Source organism: Lepidochelys kempii, chromosome 1 (genome assembly GCF_965140265.1).
Source record: "Lepidochelys kempii isolate rLepKem1 chromosome 1, rLepKem1.hap2, whole genome shotgun sequence".
NCBI lineage: Eukaryota > Metazoa > Chordata > Testudines > Cheloniidae > Lepidochelys > Lepidochelys kempii.
The window spans coordinates 279028486-279049875 of NC_133256.1; the positions used below are offsets into that span (position 1 = coordinate 279028486).

Consider the following 21390-nt stretch of genomic DNA (forward strand, 5'->3'; position numbering starts at 1 on the left):
TGATTATATCACCTGGCCTAAGAAACTAATTCATTTGAATATATAATTGTTGGTTTCATGGTGAAATGATACAATCAGGCTGTCTTTATTTGAATGTTTGATCATAGAGTGCATATCCACAGGAATCAACTTTTTTGTTAACAGAAATTCAGTTGAAAATATAACATCAAGGCAAGGAATTAAACACAGAAGAGTTGGAAAAAGTACAGATATGGTTCACTTTAACATCTCATTTTGAATTCCATTTACTAGCTCTGGAGCTATTTAGCTTCTATGATCAAGTGTTTTTAAAATGTCTTAGTCTTAATTTAAGAAAACAACAAACTTGCAAATCAGGGTTTAAAAATAACCCCAAGGTTTTACAATGGTCTATGGATCAGACAGATTTGGCTGAATCAATTTACAATAAGAGTTAGATGAGAACCTCTTTGTCAAGGCTGATTTCCCACTCTGACACTTGGAGTGCAGAAGGTGGGGGCCCGCAAGGATTCTAAAAACTAATACCAGCCACTCCAGGCATGTATTAAACTCCTAAGGGTACAACTTTTCTCTCATCTTGGATGGGTTGATGCTGCCACTATCCAAGTGCAAAAAAATCCCTTTGAGAACCTAGGAAGGCTCACTTGGGCATTCCTTCCTGTGGGGTACCCACAAGCTCCTTCACTCCCCCCCTCCCACTTCTGGGAAGAGCTGAGAAAGAAAATAAAGAAAATCAGCTGTTGCCACCAGCTAATTAAACAACATGTGCACAAACCTCTTAGGACACAAAAATCCAATCCTGTTTTTTAAAAATGGTAAATTTTATTAAAAACAAAAAGAAAGAAAATAGTTTGGAATTTAGGCTTTTTGCTAGATTTAAAAAAAAAATTACAAGGATTAAGCATCAAGATAGCTCTCTTGAGGTCCAGCTTAAAGCTTACAAGCCAAACAAAAGCACGTGTGATTAGCACATAGGAGTCCACAAGCCATAAAGAAATAAAAGAGAAACCTAATCGCATCTTCCTAGACATTTCCTGATCTACTTACATATCTGGGGTTTCAAATGAGTACTTTGTAGGTATGATCTGATGGTTTTTCAAAACTGGCCCAAAGCTTTTTATGGCATAGTTTCAGCCCTGTCTCTGCTCTCCAGGAGAACAACACAGACTGACAAAAGGGAAGTTTTTTTTCCCCAATTTTAAAAAGCTCTAGCCTTCCCATTGGCTCTTTTGGTCAGGTGCCCACTTCCTTCCTTTTACCCATGCAGAGACTTTACTTGCTTTGCCTTTAAAGGGTTAAAAACTACCACCAAGAGAGGTTTTATAGCTAGCTTACCCCCCCCCCCGCACTTTAATTTATCACACTCTTGGTGACTCTTGCGGGGTATGCTCCCCTGATAGTTTTTATTCAGTACTGGAAATTGATACAATATGGCTTACAAATACAATAGAAGCCCCACTTCTTGGTTTTGTTCATTCTCAGTACTGAACACTGAGATGAAGCCCAGAAGGTAGAAATTGTCCCCTCTAATTCCAAGAGATTGTATGTTGTGCTCTGAAATGTATTTTTAAAACCCTCATGTTAAATAACTTGTAAGAGATATGTAGAGCTTAACTGGAAATACTGTGAATGAAATGTTAAAGCCTTTTAGAACTTCTTGCTAAATGTCTGTCTTCAGTGAGTAAAAGCTTTCACCCATACCAGTTTCAGCTCCTGGGTCTCACTAAACCAAAATATGTAACCACAAAAATATTTTGTAACACCAGGATTCCCTTTATTTTTGTGGGGTTTTAAATGCTACCCTTAACGGTTATGTTTGGGCCTCACAATAGACTTGTAGTCTCAACTAAGGTGTCTTATGTTTGGGAGGAGGCAGCTACCATGGTGCTAGACCATGAGTGTCTTTAAGATGGGATGGGGATATCGGGGTCCTCTGCAGGGTCTGAGAGAAGAAAGTTGGGTGGGCACATACACTCTGATCTTTTTACTCTTAATCCTCTTGTAGCCCCTATTGATGTTGTGCAGAGTTCTGCATACTATGTTGTCCAACGTAACAAAAGTCCGTCCAACCTGTTTATATAATGTATAAAAAGAAAGCAAAAATTCAAGAAAGAGAAACTAAAAAGAAAGTAGATGTGTTTCTGGCTAAGAAAATTGATTAGGAGGCTTCAAGGCTCCTGTAACATCGTGTGTTGGCATAACATAAAACTGAAACATTCTAGAAATACAAGGAAGTGTTTACAGTTTCAATAACAAAAATGTATTTTTGACTGGGTAACTTCAATGAGATGAGGTTGGCACCATTTTTGGATGCTGCTTATTTGGGAGCTATTGAAAGAACCAGTAGGACAATGAGGTGCATGGGGGAGCTGGATTGGAAGGAGCAGCCCTCACATCTGTCTGCTGGAATTCACTTTGTGGTTTTGCATAACACCACTGGGCCTTTTGCCTTGACCAGGCCAAGTCAGAGAGAGAGACCACCAGACATTGCCACCTTCATTGGCTTTGGCTAAATCATGAAGAACACCTAGGATGTGAGCTTAAACTCCTGCTTTTACCCTCTCCTTAGTGTTACTTTCCTTCTCTGTGTCTTCTCCTGTCTTTTTTTCTCATCCATCTAGTAAAGAGTTCAGCATAGCCAGCCAAGACATATCCACCCGCTTGCAATACTGCTGCAATCTTGTGACCTTAGAGATAAGCTTAAAGTAATGCCTTAAAAATCCTGAGGTTGATAAATTTGCCAGGTTTCAGAGTAGCTAACAAGACAGTGCTGTGCCTACAATTTCTGAGCCTATTGGATGTGAGCAAAATAAAACAGAAAATGCATGAAAATGAAAACCACGTAAACTGACTTTCCCTTTTTACCCAAAGGACAGTCATACTGTCAAGGAGGGAAATTTCCCTATTAAAAAAATTTGTATAACGAAGGAAAAAAGGAGTAAGGGTAATTTCTTTTTTCAAAATAAAAGCTGTGCTTCATTTTTAAAATTTCAAACGTTTTAATGTTCCTCTTCCACACACTGTTGGTTAAAAAGGTTTTGATTATAGCAGTTACAATTCGGGGACCTAGCAATAACTTTACAGAAAACTGTGTACTCTGCTTAACTATTTAATGTTGTAACAGTAACAAGGTTTTTATTAAACATCTTATCACTTGAGCCAGATTCTTTCCCTTATCAAAGCAACAGTGACGAGTGTGTTCAACAACATCCATTCTCATTTGCTAAACAATCCTAAAGCATCATTGTCTGACACCCAAATGATGACCTACTCAACTTAATGCTCAAATATGTCTTCAAATATAAGAACAGAAGCCTAGCTACAGCTATAATTAAGCTGTCAAATGTTCTTCCTGAAAAATTATAATATCAATTACTACCTATAGCCAAGGCAGCAAGAGGTTTCAACTGCAGGTTTTGAAACATGCACAAAAGTTAATCCAGTGCTAAACAAAACAAACACAGCATTGTTCCCTGGACGTAGTTATGTTTTCACTTGGGTGGGAGACCAGGGCCTCAAACTGCTGTGGTAACCTCTTTTTCTGTGAGAAGCCGGAGTCTTCTAAGGTGCTATTTTGTATGATACCACAAAATCTTGTAGGCAAGTAAACAATACCTTATATTCAGTATCAAAAGCTGCTGATTAGTACTCGGCACGGCCAGTTCGTTTGTTTATTGCTAGAGGTAAATCAGCCATACGCTCCCAGTTCTATGCCCACATCTGAACTAAAACTGATAAAATTAAACAATAATGGAGTACTGGTTTAGCTGGAATGGGCACATCATCCTGTTGATTATCTTCTCAAAAAAGGAAGTTCAGGACAGGATGATCATGTGAAAGGTTAATAAAGTCCAAAGATTTTCTTGAGTAAACAATGTTTAAACAACTATCCTCTGTGTAGGCATATTCAGTGGCTTGCCCTCCTGAAAAAGAACCTTAACTCTCAAAAGATAGAAAGGGGCCAGTGTGCGTCTTTTAATCTGCCGTGAAAGAGACAGCTTCATTTCACTGGTAGCTGGCTATAATGAATGTCCTAAACACACCCAGAACTTCAGTAATCCAAATTGAGTGAAAACCAGTTAATAGATGATATATATCTCTTCCCTTCTGCTTCCACTCTGTTCCCACAGAAGTGTTAAATCTGATTAAATTGATCTGAGAAATAAATTGACAGTTCTTTGCAATGAGAGAGATTTTGTTGTTGTGCTGAAGCAGCCCTCCTCAGACTCCCCAAAATTCTGCTGATCTGCATTTTGGAGATACAGCAGCCAACCTCATCCATGAGAACAACATAAGTACCAAACATTCTGATGCTGTTTCTTACACTTTCAGAGTGTTCCATCACAGACGTCCTTTTGTAAATTGTCTGCATGATTTGTTGGCCTCTGAGGAAAGACATGTTTGGAAAGGAGGGTTAGGTGCCACTATCTGTATTCCATGAACAGCAGATTATGTGCTGAGATTATTCTGCGATCTCATATAGTTCATCAGACCAAGAGCAAATCAGGTGTTTTATCCATGATTATATCCTGCATGGTAACAGTGTTATCAGTGACGAACCCCTTTTTAAATAGCAAGGGCAGGAATTTCGAGCCTCTGGTAGACGTTGCCTTGCACCCTTGGTATACAGCCTTGGATTAAGCTGAAAGGATTGACAGGAAATTATTTAATTTCTATCTGATAAAGGGACTCTTCTGCCCTCCCCACAAATTTTCTAATACCTGTCAGAATAGGTCTGTGAAATTCCTCTTCCTGTCCACCAGATCTCAAGAGATCCTCAGTGCTGCTCTACTTTCCTGGGCACTATGTGTGGCTATTGGTGGGGCACAGCTATCAGAGTAACTGGCCATCAGACAATTGATGGCATAATAAATTCTCTATCATTTTTCTGTTTCAGCTAAGTGGAAAATGTCTGATTCGTCTTTGATAGATGAGCTCTTCCATGATTCTTCTTCCAATGCCACTTCAGAATTCTCTTTATAGCATGCCAGGCCACGCTCTTGGCTCTACTTGCCTGTTCATGAAAATGTTCCTATCTGGCTTCTCTGTTACTGAGGCTAAATAAATAGACATCAGCTATGGTTAGCAGGGACTGTTGAGAGGTGGATCTAAGTCTCCCTTCCACTTCCACTACCCTCGTCAAATACAAGAAGACATTAATCCTTGTGGTTTCCTTTAAAGCAAGGATGTGAAGAGAACATTACCAATTAAAAATACCTTCTTTCCCTTGAAGTATTCTTTTCACTACCACTGAAAACAATCCTCTCTCTAGTTTTTCTTCCAAGTTTCACATAAGAGCATTGCCAACAATGACTGAAACAAGTCAATACCGTTCCAGTCTTGGCAAAAGGTTTACTGTTGGGTGATGAGGCTAGAGATTGAGCATGTTAGTTTTATAGTGTTCTGAGTCCCTCCTGGCACTCAAGAGCATAGAATAGTAGAAAGTATGTCTTTTTTTAAAATCAAATATTCTAGGATTTATGGGGTTAATACAAAAATATTTCTGTTCTGTTGTGTTGCAACATGCGTATCCGGTCCTAGAAATTTTTTTTAAGCCTTCTAATGAAGAATAAACAGTGCTAAATATGGTGATAACATTAAACTAGGAAATTCCTTACAATTGTGTCAGTGTGCCTTGGAAACTTCACACATACTGGAGCATAACAATATTTATGTCCATGAAAAGATCATCTCATGCCATGTTATGCCTGCTTTTGATTTGCACTTTATTCATCTAGATTTGCACATTGTCAAGGGCTTTCTAAAATTATGAAATGCATGGTTGTTAAATGAACATTTTAAACAGACTCTAAATGTTTTTAAATGAAATATTATATGGTACAGTGGTGGTACTTTGTTTACGCATCCTAGGTACCCTGCATCACATGCTCATTTCAGTCACATGATTTCTGATTTGGAAATCTCTTGTTGGAAGATGATTCCAACTAGGTTTTGCTGCCTTTCTCTGGCAGTTAAGATTGTGTGTGGGGTGTGATCTATATCTATAGCTATCTCATTTACTCTTCCACCCAATCACAAAATATTTGCTTTCTTCAGTGTGTTTTTTATATTAGATATAAATATATATAGGGCTGTTGATTGATTGCAGTTAACTCGCATGATTAACTCAAAAAAATTAACCCCGATTAATCGCACTGTTAAACAATAGAATACCAACTGAAATTTATTAAATATTTTGGATGTCTTTATATAATTTTCAAATATATCTATTTCAGTTACAACATAGACTACAAAGTGTACAGTGCTCATTTTATATTATTTATTACAAATATTTGCACAGTAAAATGATAAACAAAAGAAATAGCATTTTTCAATTCACCTCATACAAGTACTGTAGTGCAATCTCTTTATCGTGAAAGTGCAACTTACAAATATAGGTTTTTATTACATAACTGCACTCAAAACAAAACAATGTAAAACTTTAGAGCCTACGAGTCCACTCAGTCCTACTTCTTGTTCAGCCAATCGCTAAGAGAAATAAGTTTGTTTACATTTACAGGAGGTAATGCTGTCCACTTCTTAATTACAATGTCACCTGAAATTGAGAACAGGCATTCGCATGGCCCTGTTATAGCTGGCGTCGCAAGATATTTATGTGCCAGATGCGCTAAAGATTCATATACCTCTCCATGCTTCAGCCATTGTTCCAGAGAACATGCTTCCATGCTGATGACACTTGTTGAAAGAAATGTGACTGAGCTTCTTAGGGGAGAGTTGTTTGTCTCCTGCTCCTCCATTCTGCCATGTATTTCATGTTATAGCAGTCTCCGATGATGACCCAGCATATGTTGTTCATTTTAAGAACACTTTCACTGCAAATTTGACAAAATGCAAAGAAGATACCAATGTGAAATTTCTAAACATAGCTACAGCACTAGACCCAAGGTTTAAGAATCTGAAGTGCCTTCCAAAATTAGAGAGGGAGGAGGTGTGGAGCATACTTTCAGAAGTCTTAAAAGAGCAACACTTTGATGCGGAAACTACAGAACCCAAACCACCAAAAAAGAAAATCAACCTTCTGCTGGTGGCATCTGACTCATGATGATGAAAATGAACATGTTTCGGTCTACATTGCTTTGGATGGTTATCAAGCAGAACCTGTCATCAGCATGGACGTATGTCCCCTGGGATGGTGGTTGAAGCATGAAGGGACATATGAATCTTTAGTGCATGTGGCATGTAAATATCTTGTAAATATCAACTGTCCTGGAGACGTAACTATGGACTATTTCAGAGTTATTTAACATTGCCCCTTATTCAAACTTGGAGAGAGACCGTACTACAGCACCTTCCACCTCAGAAGTCTTTGCAGCAGCCAGGGACCTAATGACGCTCCCGGTTCCTCCAACCCCGATGGGAAAACCACCAGCTCCAAGTGTGTTGAGCAAAGGGGAGCATGTGGCTCCGAGCTCATACCTGGCACCGGGCCCTTTGGTACCTATCAGAGGCAAACTGGCCGTCCTGTCTTCGGTGAGGACTTCCCTGATCAGGCACCAATCCCCAGATCCTCAGCACCAACCAGTGGAAGCGATGGGTACTGCTCCCCCATTGTCTCCTCAATAAAACTCTTTCTCAGGTGGAACCGTGAACACTGCCAAAAAGCCACCACCATTTCCCATCCTAAATTCCACCAGATCTCAGTGTGGGCCCCCCCCACCGACATCTGGCCTGGAGGACAGTGGCAGATGCAGATTGAGCGGCTATTCTGGAATCCTTGGGGTTTTTCCCTGGTACAACGTCCAGCCATTCCTATTTGGTTGTGTCCGAGAGGAGGGCTCCTCCACTGCACCAGCCAGCACCTGACCCAGACTCCAGTACTGACTCCCAGGACTTAAGCCTGGGACTAAAGCTGGGACTGAAAAAGAGTGGCCCCCACCAGTACAGGCTTATTCCTACTCCTCCTCCTCCTCAGACAAAGCGTTCTTGGGACTGAGCGGCTCAGTGCCACAGGATGACTTTAGAGATCACCAGGAGCTATTAAAAAGGGTGGCTTCTAACCTGGAGCTATAGGTAGAGGTTCTTAAAGAGTCCTTTCATAGCCTCATTGACATTTTGACCACATCAAAGCTGACCCTGCACCTCAACGAGGCCATTTTGGGTCCTGTCAGTTCCCTATGGCAAACTCCATTTTCTCTTCGTCCCACCTCAAAGAGGGCACATAAAAATACTATGTGCCTGCCAAGGGATATAAACTTGTTCTCCCACCCTCCTCCTGGATCCCTTGTGGTCACAGCAGCCAATGAGAGGGACAGGCAAGATCAGTTAGGCACAACCCCCAGGCAAAAGGATTTAAAGACAAGAGACCTGTTCAGTAGGAAGATTACTTAGATGGGTAAGTTACATCTTCGTATTTCCAACCAATAAACCTTACTTAGGATGTAGGATTACAACATTTGGGACTCCATGGCGAAGTTTAAAGACATGCTGCCACAGGACTCCAGGGAAACTCCAAGAGTTTTCTGGCCTGATGGGAGAGAGGCTCTGGCTATGGTCTCCCCTTCAAGTGGCCCTGGATGCTGCTGACACTGCAGCCAGAACAGTGGGCTTCAGCAGTGATCATGAAGTGATGCTCCTGGCTTCAATCCTGAGGTCCAGACTGCCACCTGAAGTCCAATAGTCCATCCAGGATCTTCCCTTTGCGGGTACCTCCTGCTTCTTGGAGCAGATGGACTCAAAGCTCTCTGGTCTGAAGGACTCCAGGACTACCCTCAGATCCCTGGGCCTCTAGTCCTCAGCACTTTTGAGGAAGCAGTTCATGCCTCAACTGTTGACCCGCTTCTTGGCTCCAGCACCTTGCCAGAACCTGGTTTAAAAAATGGAGCTGCGATTATAAGCACAGACAACTCTATTTCAACCTCGCTACCCAGGTTGCACAGATACCCAGGATGCCCCAAACAGAACTCTTGAAGGGACATCCAACGGCATAATATCAGTTCACACACCGGATCCTGCCCCCCCTTTTGTTTTCAGACGATCTTTCCTACTTCAGCATGGCATTGTTCCTTGGCACCCAGTGGTCCAAGGTGATGAGTACAGTGGAGGAAGGTTACACCCCTCAGTTTTCTCCCACCCACTCCCCTGTCCCCATCCCTCTTCAGGAACCCTTCTCACGAGCGACTTCTAATTCAGGAGGTGCAAGCCCTCCTTTGGGTAAGAGCTGTGGAGTAGATGCCTCAGAACTTGAGCGGGAAGAGGGTTTACTCTCATTATTTCCTAATCCTGAAAGCAAAAGGGGGTCTCTGACTCATCCTAGCCCGGCATCACTTCAAAAGTTATCTCAAGAAACTGAGGTTCCATATAGTCTCCCTGGCCTTAATTAGTCCCCTGGATCCAGGGAGGGAATGGTACTCCGCCCTTGACTTGAAAGATGCCTGTTTCCACATCTCCATTTTCTGGGGCCACAGAATGTTCCTCAGATTTAGCGTAAACCAGACCCATTACCAGTTCGCCATCCTTCCCTGTGGTCTGTCAGCAGCCCCTTGGGTTTTCATGAAATGAACGGCAGTGGTAGTGGCCTTCCTCAGAAGGTGAAGCGTTCAAGTCTACCCATACCTCAATGACTGGCTTATCAAGGGCTTCTCAGAGACTGAAGTGAAAACCAGCATCAACCTGGTCGAAGCCACTTTCCTTGCCCTGCGCCTGTTGATAAACTAACAAAAGTCTACTCTTGTCCCTGTCCAGAGAATAGAGTTTATTGAGGCAGTGTTCAGTTCCACCTGGGCTAGAGCCTTCCTCCTGGAGGCTCGGTTCCAGACAATGTCAGATCTGATATCCAAGGTCAAAGCCCAGCTGGTCATGACAGCACATTTTTTTGCCTCAAACTTTTGGGTCACATGTCCTCATGCACTTAGATGGTACAGCACACAAGTCTATGCCTCTGACACCAGCCAAGTCTGAAGGGGCCTATGTATTCACTGAACCGTCACCACTTGGGCTCAGTGCTTACAGTTTCCACCCTAGTCCTCTCCTCCCTTGACTGATGGAAGGATCCCCGATCAATGGCTGTGGGCATTCTCTTTGTCACCCCCCAGCTTTCAGTATCCCTAATTTCAGATGTAGCTGATCTAGGTTGGGGGGGCTCACCTCGAGCATCTCAGGTGGTCCTGGGAAGAACTCTCTCTGCACATAAACATCAGATTGCTCAGAGCGATCGGCTTAGCTTGCTAAGTGTTCCTACCCAAGATCATGGGCAAAGTTGTACGAGTGCTCACGGACAACACAGCAGCCATGTTTTACATTAACAGGCACAGAGGCACATGCTCTTCTACCCTGTGCCAGGAGGCCGTTCGCCTGTGGGACTTGTGTGTGAAACGCTCCATCCACCTCGAAGCTTCCTAGCTTCTGGGAGCCTGGAATGCTCTGGCAGATTACCTCAGCAAGTCCTTCTGGTCTCACCACGAGTGGTCCCTTCACCTAGAGGTGACCAGATCATCTTCCAGAGGTGGAGGTCTCCCCATGTCAACATGTACACAACCAGGCAAAACAGGAAATGCCAGCAGTTTTGTTCATTGTGCGGTCCCAGCCCAGGTTCTCTGACGCCTTTCTAATTCCATGGCCAGAGCTCCTGTTCTATGATTTTCCTCGTGTTCCTCTGGTACGCAAGGTCCTCCTGAAAGTCAAGTGAGACAGAGCATGGGTCATCCTTATAGCCCCTGCCTGGTTGCAACAGTGATTTGGCATACTGCTGGACTTCTCCGCTTGTGATGCTGCTTCTGCCCCGCCCGGACCTCATCTCGCAGGATCATGGCAATTTATTCCACCCGAACCTCCACCTGACCATGTGGAAGCCATGGTTGAACCCAGCAGAACAGACCTGTTCAGAACAAGTCCACCAGGTCTTGCTAGGTAGTAGGAAGTTCTCTACTAGAGTGCCTTAGCCAAGTGGAAGTGTTTCTCAGGTGATCTTCCCAATGAGGTCTCTCTCCGACTCGATCATCCCTCCAGGAATACCTGCTCCACCTGAAACAACAGGGACTGGCTTTTTCATCAAGCAAAGTGCATCTAGCAGCAACCTCAGTCTCCCACCCTCTGGTGGATAGTAAATCTGTCTTCTCTCATGAAATGTCCATTCTCTTCCTTAAGAGATTAGAGAGACTTCATCCTCAAATTCACAAATGGATTCAACCATGGGACCTAAACCTCATCCTGTCAAGACTTACGGGTCCTCCCTTTGAACTGCTGGCATTGTTCCCTCTGTCCTGTCTCTCCTGGAAGATCACTTTCCCGGTAGTGATTACCTCAGCCAGAAGTGTCTCAGCGATTAGGGCCTTATGGCTAAGCCCCAGTATATGGTGTTCCTTAAGGATGAGGTTTAACTGCACCCAGATCCAGCATTCCTTTCAAAGGTGGTCTCTGTTTCATAGTAATCAGGCTATTTTCCTGCCAGTTTTCTTCCTGAAACTGCACAGGAATGCAGAGGAGCACCATCTCCACTTACTGGATGTTAGATGTGACCTGGCCCGGTATATTGAGAGGACCAAGCCATTCCGTAAAACAATGCAGCTCATTGTGGCAGTAGAAGATAAGATTAAAAGCCTATTGGTTTCAGCCCAGAAAATTTCATCCTGGATCACATCCTGTATTCACCCATGTTGGGAGCAGGCGGGCATCCCACCTCCTGCCATCGTGACCGCCCAATCAACAAGAGCTCAGGCTTCATCAAGGTCGCAATCCAAGGCATCTACAGAGCAGCGACCTGATTGTCAGTTCAGATCTCCTCTTTCCACTATGCCATCACCCAGTGGGCCAGAGATGATGCCAAGTTTGGAAGAGCAGCGTTGCAATCCACATGTCCATGAACTTCAAGCCCACTGCCTCGGGTACCGCTTGTGAGTCACCTAATATGGAATGGACGCAAGTAAGCACTCAAAGAAGAAAAAATGGTTACTGACCCTTCCGTAACTGTTCTTTGAGGTGCATTGCTCATGTCCATTCCACGACCTACCCTCCTGCACCTCTGTTGGAGTTAGCTGCAAGAAGAAACTGAGAGGGCGTGGGGCCAGCTGGGCCTCTTATACTGACATATGAGCACATGGCACCAGTGGGCACTAGAGCTGGCCCAATGAACAGCAGTGAAGGAAATATCTTTGGTGCATGTGGTGCATGCACACCTAACATGGAATGGTTATGAGTTAGGCTAAGATTTTGTCATGGATATTTTTAGTAAAAGTCACAGACAGGTCACGGGAAATAAAGAAAAATTCATGGAAGCCCGTGACCTGTCTGTGACTCTCACTAAAAATATCCATGACAAAATGGGGAGCTCAGCTGCGGGGTCCGCAGCTCCCACCTGCTGTGGGTTGAAGTCACGGAGGTTACTGGAAGTCACGGATTCTGTGACCTCCGTGGAAAAAAATTGTAGCCTTAAATATGAGCATCACATCTCAAAGAACAACAGTTATGGAAAGGTTAGTCACTGTTTTTAGTCTTCTGTCCCAGATATTGCCACCTACTTCATTAATCTTAACTGAGATTGTTTTCAGGCAAAGAAGCTTTTGATCTTAGTTTATAAGTGAGAGTTTTCCAGAGGAAAACAGAAGATGAAAAACCTTTCTGCCAGAGCATGAATGGTACCTATTTGAATGGCTCTGTCCATCACTCATGCTCTCTCTCTCCCTCTCTTTCTCTCTGTGACCTCCTCTGAGAGGAATGACTAATAAGAAATTAGATTCTATCGAGATAAATTTCCTCTAGTGACCTCAATAGATTCTTCTTTCTTTGCAACACACAGGCATAAGGAAATATCTGGTTCTGGGCCCTAGATACAGACAGCACTTTGAGGCATGAAGCCCTTGAAGGAATTAACCTGAGTTCCTAGAAGCTCAGGGACTTTGAAGCAACAGCTGTGCAGTTTTATATAGATCAGTGAGGGCAGATTGCAGTCGGGGTGTTGGGAAACAGGTACTGCTGTCCTGCCTTAGAGACAAGAAGAGAAAATCCAGTTAGAGACAGAAAAACCCAGAAATTGCAGGTCTGACTGAGCAACTGATATTGTTTCTCAGAGAAGACAAAATTACAGGTAAGAAAATTTTAGTTTTATCCATGTTGTCTTGGAGTAGTGGTCATTTACAATATGAATAAGTCAATTTTTCATGAATGTATTTCCACTAGGAGAAAAATATAAGGGACACGGGAAATATTTGCTAAAACTTATTTTTTGCACTAGGCATATTACTAATGTTTAATCTTTACTTCACAGTGCAACTAATGCACCTGAAGATGATGTTCCAAATCGATATTCCCGAACAGACAGGACAGGATATAGCAGATACAGCAGGGATGCAAATTCTTCTGGGAATTCTATACCAAGCAGTGCTTTGGAAAAGAGGATTGAAGAACTTGAAAGGGTAAATACAAATTTAACTTATGCCCAGTGTTAGTTTCAAAATAAAATATCTTATAAATTCCATGAGGAGATGCTAGTGCCATGCCAACTCAGTGTGGCACTCTGTCCCTCTCTAGTGGTAGCTAGGCCAGGTAGAGATTGATGAGCCTGCTACCGTCTTGGCTAAGAGACGTGTCTTTTAGCTCAGGCAGTAGACGTTCCTGCAATGAGCTCAAGAGGTCCCAGGTTTGATCACTGATGACAACGACTGGGGTGGTCAGTGTTACGAAAATATTAGGCAGTGGTCCTAAATTTTTAATAAAAAGTAGTAGTAATTCCTTGTGAATACCAATATGCATACAGAATCAGATTGTCTGAGAAGAATGTGAAATTTATATCATTACAAATGCTAAATTGCCATTTGCTCAACCAGGAAATAAAACCAAGGCTAAAGGTGATTTGATCAGAGAACTAGACATGTACTGTTCTCCTCTCAGGCACTCAAACATAACCTAAACCCTGATCCCTTACAGATGTTTTCTTGAGCCATTGATCTGTAATATTCCTGATGTTCTGTGCTCCCTCTGAAGTATCCTTGTAATATAACCTACCAAATATTCTTGAATCCTTGTAGATGAAAGTTGCTAAAATATATATATATATAGTTTGGGGGAGATCTTCCTTCTGAAAAGAATGGGAGTAAAACACCAGGAAGCCTTTATATATATTTTTAGGACTTACGGAATCCTTGAGTTAGCTGAAATTGCCTTGTAATCTCTCCCTTCCAAAATTGGCTTCCTCCCAAACCAGTCAAACTACCAAAAGGATGGCAAGAGAGGAGGGAGGAGTTGGAATAGCTTCTTCAGTGACTGAAGCCTTATGTATGACACATGTTTCATATACCTTTGTATCCAGGCCTGTGGGTCTTCGGGCTCTTATAGGTCAAGGAGGCCAAGTAGATCTTAGTCATACTTCGGAGCAAAATTCTGCCTCTGAAAAGCCCACCAGCGTGATTACTTTAGGAGTTGATACTTTGATTTTAATATCCAATTTGGACCTTGTTTCAGAACTCACTAGAAGATCAGGGCTTAAATTAGAAATTAATCAGTTAAAAGGTCAGCTTTGGAGGTCATCATGTGGTGGGTTCTTCAGGGGCAGAATTTTGCCCTAGACCTGTGACTAACAGGTCTGCTTGGCCTCCTTGAGCGAAAAGGGCTTGAAAACATACTGCAGGATTTGTGGGCCTAGCTATCTGAAGAAAGGAAAATTTTGCTTCTTACCTGAAATTTTCTAATTGCAATATGCTAAAAGTGTCCTTTTTCAAATTAATTTTTTAGGAGCACTGGAAGAACATTACATTTGAAACTGTTAATTTGTGGGTTTTTTTCAGGAACTAGCCAAGGAGAGGCAAGAAAATGTAAGATTATTGAGGATGACACAGGACAAAGAGGAACAGATTGGGAAATTGAAGGAAGAAATTGATTTATTAAACAGAGTAAGTACATGTATTACACAAGGATGAGAAAAGCTTCCAAATTCTTCCATCTCTTCTCTTCTTCCCCACCCTCCCTAAATTTTCCAGGACAAGGGGATTCGGTATTTATTTTGTGTTTAACTTTTCAGCTAAGATTTAATAGACTTCTTTCTTGAAGTGGCCTCTGCCCATTCTCAGTAGTGTGCCAGGGTTACAACTGGACCAGAGGAAACGTCTAGAAGCAATGCCCACTAGAGTGCCTGCATGTTCCCCCTTGCTGCTATAAACATGGGTAGGGCTGGGCTTAACCATTTTAGTTCCTTCCAGTCACAATAATGAGGCTCCTGATCCCCTCTGCTGACACTTTGACCCAGTTCTCTGGAAACCTGGTTTCCCAATACTTTTCTTAGACAAATTTATTGTAGTTTAAATAAAATTTTAGTTGTAGTGACTATCTGTAACTTAGATAGTTTTTAGGAATATTTTGGGCCTTTAGGGATTTTTGCATCCTATTTCATATTTCCATACTCATGAGGGTAGATCCCAAAGCTAAGAGACCAGAGTTTAAGAGGTGCCCCTCTACTCCTGCCACTTTCCTGGTTTCAGATATCCAGAGACTGTGTCTGAACTTCCTATGGGAACGTTATCCCGCAACTAGGTGGTCTGTCTGCAAGACTTTCACCCCACAAGCTAGGAAGGAGCTACAGAACTGGCTGTAGGCAGTCTTCCTACTAGAGGCTCGGATAGAAAAGTTGTTTGCTTCAGATACTCCTGGTTCCTTGAATGCTTTAAGTTTTGAGGTGCTCCTCAGGTCCTAATGCCCTTCCTAAGGACTAAGAGACCTGGCCAAATTGCTTCTCAGGTATCTTTCTGCATACATGGAGCCAAATTTAAAGGTTCAGCTGGTAAGGATCTTATGACCTGCATATCTGACTGCTAGAAAGGAACTGGCCTATTAAGATGTTGGCTTCTGGGTGCAGACCTAAGCCTAAAGATGTTAAGTCATGGATCCATCACGTATGAATCTGACCACGTCCACCTGCTGGCTCATTCCATTGGCCAAGCCTTGTTTGAAAGCTTCAGCTGTTCTGTCAGAGTATGGGGAGTCAGTCTTTCCTAGCGCCCCAGTTGATGGCCATTACAGATTCATGGCTCCCATTTCAGTTCAGGTCCCAGGCCATAAATGGCCCTCAAACCTGGCATTAGATCTGGTTGAGGGAGAATTGCAACTGGGAGTCAGCTCTCGCTCTTTGACCCTTACACACAAGGGACAGAAGCATAAAACAGATACACAGGGATGGCTTCTTTTCCTGAGAGAGACATTTCGTCATGGTTCCAGGGCAAAAGTTAGGACTGCAGGTATGGGAGTGAAAACTTCTCCAGTTTCTGTTTCCAGTTCTGTAGGCCCCCTGCAGACTCTCTCTTTTTTGAAAAACCATAAAACCAACAAATCATCCCCAATGAGGTTGACATTACTAAGTTAGCCACTTATAACTTTTCAGGGACCTTTTCAACCTGTCACCGTCTGGCAGGAAAGGGCAACATGCTTGCTGGCCACATGAGCAGGAATCAGCAAGACTAGCGTAAATAGTCACTGAAGGATTCAGTGAGGTGTGATGCTCAGTGATGTAGTCCCCTTTGAATCCAGGGAAGAATGTTCTCTTTCCCATCTCTTCATCAAGACAGTCTTTATCTTAGACATGACATCAGCTGTGAGTTTCTGAACGGCAAGTGCTCATTGCTGACTCCACCCTTTATGGGCTCCCATGAGGACAAACTAGTTCTTAAGGAGGCAGCTATATTTATGCACAAGATGGTAATTGGTTTTCATCTTAACCAAACCTTGATTCTAATAGTATTTCTTCCAAAACCACACTCATATGCTGAGGAGGTGAGGTTGTGGATGGTAGCGTTTCATATATGTAGATCAAGAGTATAGAAGGTTGCTGAGGTTACATTTGTGTTTTCTGGTAAAAGGTCACTACAACCTAATGCCTGACCAAGTGGATCAGGCTGTGTATTGGGGGAAGCTAATATCCCTGTGCGAGAGGGACTGAGAGGTTGCCTTAGCTCTAGATGAATGGGCTCTATGGCTTATCTGAGGCATAACATAATAGTTGAGTTCTTTAGAACTGCCTCTTAGAGCTCAATCCACCCATTCACAGAACATGATGCAGTGGACCTGGCATTAGGTTCAGAATCCCAATTTGGGAGATCAGTACTACAATCACTCTTTAGCTAGTCAGCCTCGTCCCACTCTTGTGAAAAGAGGATGCACTGTTTACACATTCCCACAAATGGGAGTTTAGCAGAGGCCACAGAAGTACTGAAAGTTCCTTACAAGCAGCTAGAGTTCTTCTAATAGTGCCTCTGGACATTCAAGCTATTCCTCCACCTTCCCCCTTTTCCGTAGAGTCCTGTTGCTATTTACTAGGTGGTTGATTTGTGGTGAAAAGAACTGAAGCTGTTACGATGCCCCCTTTTATAGTCTCGCTCTCCAAACACTCAGAGCTGCAAGCGGGCATGGACTCGTACTCCAGCTTCTAGGTACCACTTCTAGAGGTTTCCACTGGTCCGGCTGCATCAGTGATGTTTCTCCATTAGTGTGGGTATACAAAGGCTCTTCAAGGGTTCTAGTCAGTGGTAAGTAAATCTTCACTTTTGTAACTTTTTTTTTTTAAACTAATCTTGAAAACTTCTTAAGTTGTCTAAGTCTTCTAACCTTCTAAGTCAATTAGGTTAAATAACTTTTTACTTGAAATACTTTTACTAAAATCAGTCAGCAGATTACAGAGAAGGTTCTAGAACAGGAGGTCCCTTTGCATTGAGAACCCCACAAAAACCTTGTGCCATAAATGGAGTGGTCTCAATTCAATGGCTGAGCTATTTGATGAACTTCTGCTACCTTTTAAAAGAAAGGGAGAATGGGTACATAAAGTTCCCAGCTGTCTGAAAGGAAAGGCATCTGAAGACATTAAAATGTTTGTTGCCTTAGTTCAACTTTGAAGTAGTTTAGAGTTGGTCATCTGTGACCTCACTGGGTAGTCACTGTAGTTAAATGTGTTTTTGGAGAGAATATATTCAGAGATCATTTGCACTCTGATTAAAGTATCAGTTGTTTAGTCATCGGTCATTCTGGTATGTGAAGCCTACACTTCTCTGCCATTGTTGTTCTTTTATAATTAAATTATAAACCATATTAAATTAATAATGTAATTTTAAATCTAAAGTGGTAAAAGTCACTTACATGTATGCATCCATTATTATTATTTCTTTAGATATTTAAACTACAGTCAGTTGTTACTGGATTGTATTCAAGTAGCCCATACTTACAGTAATCTGTGGAATGTTATTTTTGTAGCATAAACATTCCACAAAGTCTTATATTTGATCTAATTTTTGAGTAACTCTGAAATATTTTTGTCCAAAGGCTTTTAAACAGTTGTTTCAATGTAATTCAGTCATCTACCATTTAGTTGTAGTACCTAATTGGCTGAGTTAGCAGCAAAAAAAGCATAAAATTATGATTACAGAAGGCTGCACTTCAACCATTTTATTGAAAAGGTGCCGTTTCATTATTCCTTACAACTGTTGGTTCACAGTACATCTGTTGCTGACACGGACTTTGCAATAGGAAAAGAAAAGCCTACAGTGGTTAGTTAAAATAAGGTGCTGTGTGTTCATGCACTGCTTTTACTTCTAAATACAAATTACCATATTTATATATCACGATTAAATGTTTCGTTCATCTGTGTCTTCAGAACAATTAAATATCGTCTGTTCCAGAAAGCCAGCTGTATTTTGATCTCTAAAATAAGACATTCTGTTGCTAATCTCTGCATTGCATGCTACATAGGACAAAAGAGTAACTGCAAAGGTACTGCAGTGTGGCTTTGAGCACTGATTGCCGAATGACGTTTTGGCTGGCAGGCTGGAGCTTTTTACTGGTGGCACACCTAAGCACCTGCTCCCAAAGGTGCACTTCTGGGATGGACCCCACCGAAAGAAACAGGCAAATTCATATGATCATTTTGTTAAGTGTGTGCTTCAAAATTAAAGGAATGGGGGGCGGATAATCTTTCACCCCCTTTTTCCCCTCCCCCTTCCATCTGACATAACTATTGTGGGAATTTTACACGCTCTCATTGCAAAGGAAGCTGAACCCTCTAATCCCCCATCTCTGGTTTTCCTCCTCCGAACTTCCACCATCCACCTCTTTTTATCTCTCACTAAAGTTACTTTTCTGCCTTTTCCCTTTCTCCTTCCACTTACTTCTCTTCTTCTTTTCCCTTCTCTGACAGTAACATTGAATTGAAAAGCAGTTTAGGCACTGCCAACCATAGCAGCTGTGCTGCTTTCAAGTTAAACTTCACTGTGGGAGAAGAAGTGAAGAAGCAAGGGAGGAATAAGAGGCAAGCTGGGGAGGGAGATGGGTGGGGGGAATGGCAGGCAGAATGTTGGGGGAAGAGGGAAGGAAAGATGGAAGCAGAGAAATAGGTGTCTGTTTTTAAACTGCCCCTTTTTCTATGAACCCTGCTGTTCTCTGGTCCTCTTAAACTCACCTTCTATTGAAAAAAATTAATTGGACTGCTAATTTATGGCCTTTTGATGAGGCCAAGATGAGGGCAAGATACGGCTTTTCAACTGTTTTTTCCAATAGCACACTTTCAGTTCTCATTTTCTAACAGATACTTTTCATAAGCCTCTGACAACAAACCTATATTTAAAAAAAATACGTAAAATTTAATGTGCTGTCCTATGCTAATAAACTGTGTGTGTGTGTGTGTGAAAGTCAGTAAGCTACTAGTGCACTGTGGTGCACGAAAGCCCCTCTGGTTTGCAAATATGAAGTAATACGGGCACGTGCCAAGAGGCTTCTTACTATTAATCTCATGACATCGTCCGTTTTTGATTATATATTTCTTTTGAAAAGATGCTTGTCACATGGGAATGTGAAATGAATGTTTTGTCATGAGTAGCATTGGAAAAATATGAATTTTTAGCAATTTTTGCTTTGCTTCATTAGCCCTTTTATATATAGATGCTGTGAAACTAACTCTTCTTCTGTCTTTACCCTATAATCTCTTGGTTTCAAGTACTGATCTCTTAAATTCCAGGACTTTTAAATTACTAGTTTAAGAACCCATTTTTGCATCCTGAAAAATGTTTTTATTTTTTTCTTCCAAAGGACCTAGATGATATAGAGGATGAAAATGAGCAATTAAAGCAGGAAAATAAGACCCTCTTAAAAGTTGTTGGACAGCTGACAAGGTAGAAGATTCAAACCTCAGTGAGGAGAGAGAGAGATTTAAAAACTACTGATTGATTGTTAAAGTCAACACTACAGTAATACTTCCTTTGTTGCAGTATGTTAAAATAACCAAGTCTTTATATTTATTATTAGGAAACCAGATGGATGTTTATTTTCATAATACATTTTTCATTCAGTAAAATGGCATCAACTTTTGTGGGTATTTTTAACCTTACCTTTCACATTAAGAATAATTAACAATTATGACATCTTTCAAAAACATTAAATTCATGATTGTTGTACTGGGATTTGTCTTCTGACTACATATAATCTGGTTATAGTAGTTTAAAAATCAGAGCACCAGGATCACTTTTGGTCTATGTTGGTTGTATATTTTTTTCTTGAATGAAAGGAAGCAATAAAAATAAGCTTTGTTTACACAGATCCAAAATATATATTTTGGGAGATATTTTCATTTTGTTTCAACCGCTGTTAAGTGTAGGTGCCTTATTGATGTGTAACAGTTTGCAGATTGATTACTTGTTCTAAAATACAAATCTTGTAGTTGTGAGTTTTTTACTATATCTGAAAGACTGACCATGTTTGAGTAGCAATTTTCTTCTGTATAGCAGTTGTCTTGGGGAAAAATAAGTTGTTTTATTAAAAAAAATGCAATAAACCAACTGTAGTTACCAACATTAAATTTTTTTGTAACATGTCTCAGTTGTGCACTATAGTATATCATAATGCTTGTGCTTTAGCAGTGAAATGCAAATTTACTGTCTTACAGTAAGTTTGTTTTGTGTATTGAGAATATAAACAAAGCCTGGAGCTTTCATTTTGCAAAAGTATTAAAACATAATTATATTTAAATCTACCTATTTTAAATATTTAGTGCTCATAATAAATGTGAGTTTTAAGGGTTTTTAAAGCTGTGATAAAGCTTGTTAGTTATAATGTATGAAAGGAAAGTTTCATAAATTATTTAGGCCTTTGAAAAACATGAAGTATGCAACATACAATAAAACATTCAATCTTGATTGCCACTAATGTGTATGAAAATTAAAGCTTGCATATGCAGTTAAATTTAGTCACTTGGGGCAATATGCTAGCGTTTTTTAGTGCAAGATGACACTTTCTTGATATAAAAACCACTGCCTTCAGTCACAAATAATTCTGCCTAAAAATTCTTGCTAGACTGCAACTTATGCTTGGACTCATCCTGGTAGGGCATAACTCATTCCTGATTTTAACAAATATGTAAGTCGTTTGAGTTACAAAATCAGATATAAAACCTTCCTGAAGTTCCAAGCATTCTTCCTCTCATAACTTGAATGTGCC

The 21390-nt window shown here is 41.3% G+C and overlaps 1 protein-coding gene across 3 annotated transcripts in view; it reads left to right on the top strand.

Annotated features, from left to right (window-relative positions):
* Positions 1-20870, top strand: part of PAWR (pro-apoptotic WT1 regulator) — a 141168-nt gene extending 120298 nt beyond the window's left edge. For all 3 annotated transcript variants that reach the window (XM_073327682.1, XM_073327680.1, XM_073327681.1), the window contains exons 5-7: positions 13199-13346; positions 14715-14819; positions 19987-20870. In XM_073327682.1, the coding sequence (XP_073183783.1) occupies positions 13199-13346; positions 14715-14819; positions 19987-20073 (340 nt within the window). In that variant the 3' untranslated portion in view covers positions 20074-20870. The remainder of the gene's footprint in view (positions 1-13198; positions 13347-14714; positions 14820-19986) is intronic.
* The last annotated feature ends 520 nt before the right edge of the window (positions 20871-21390 follow it).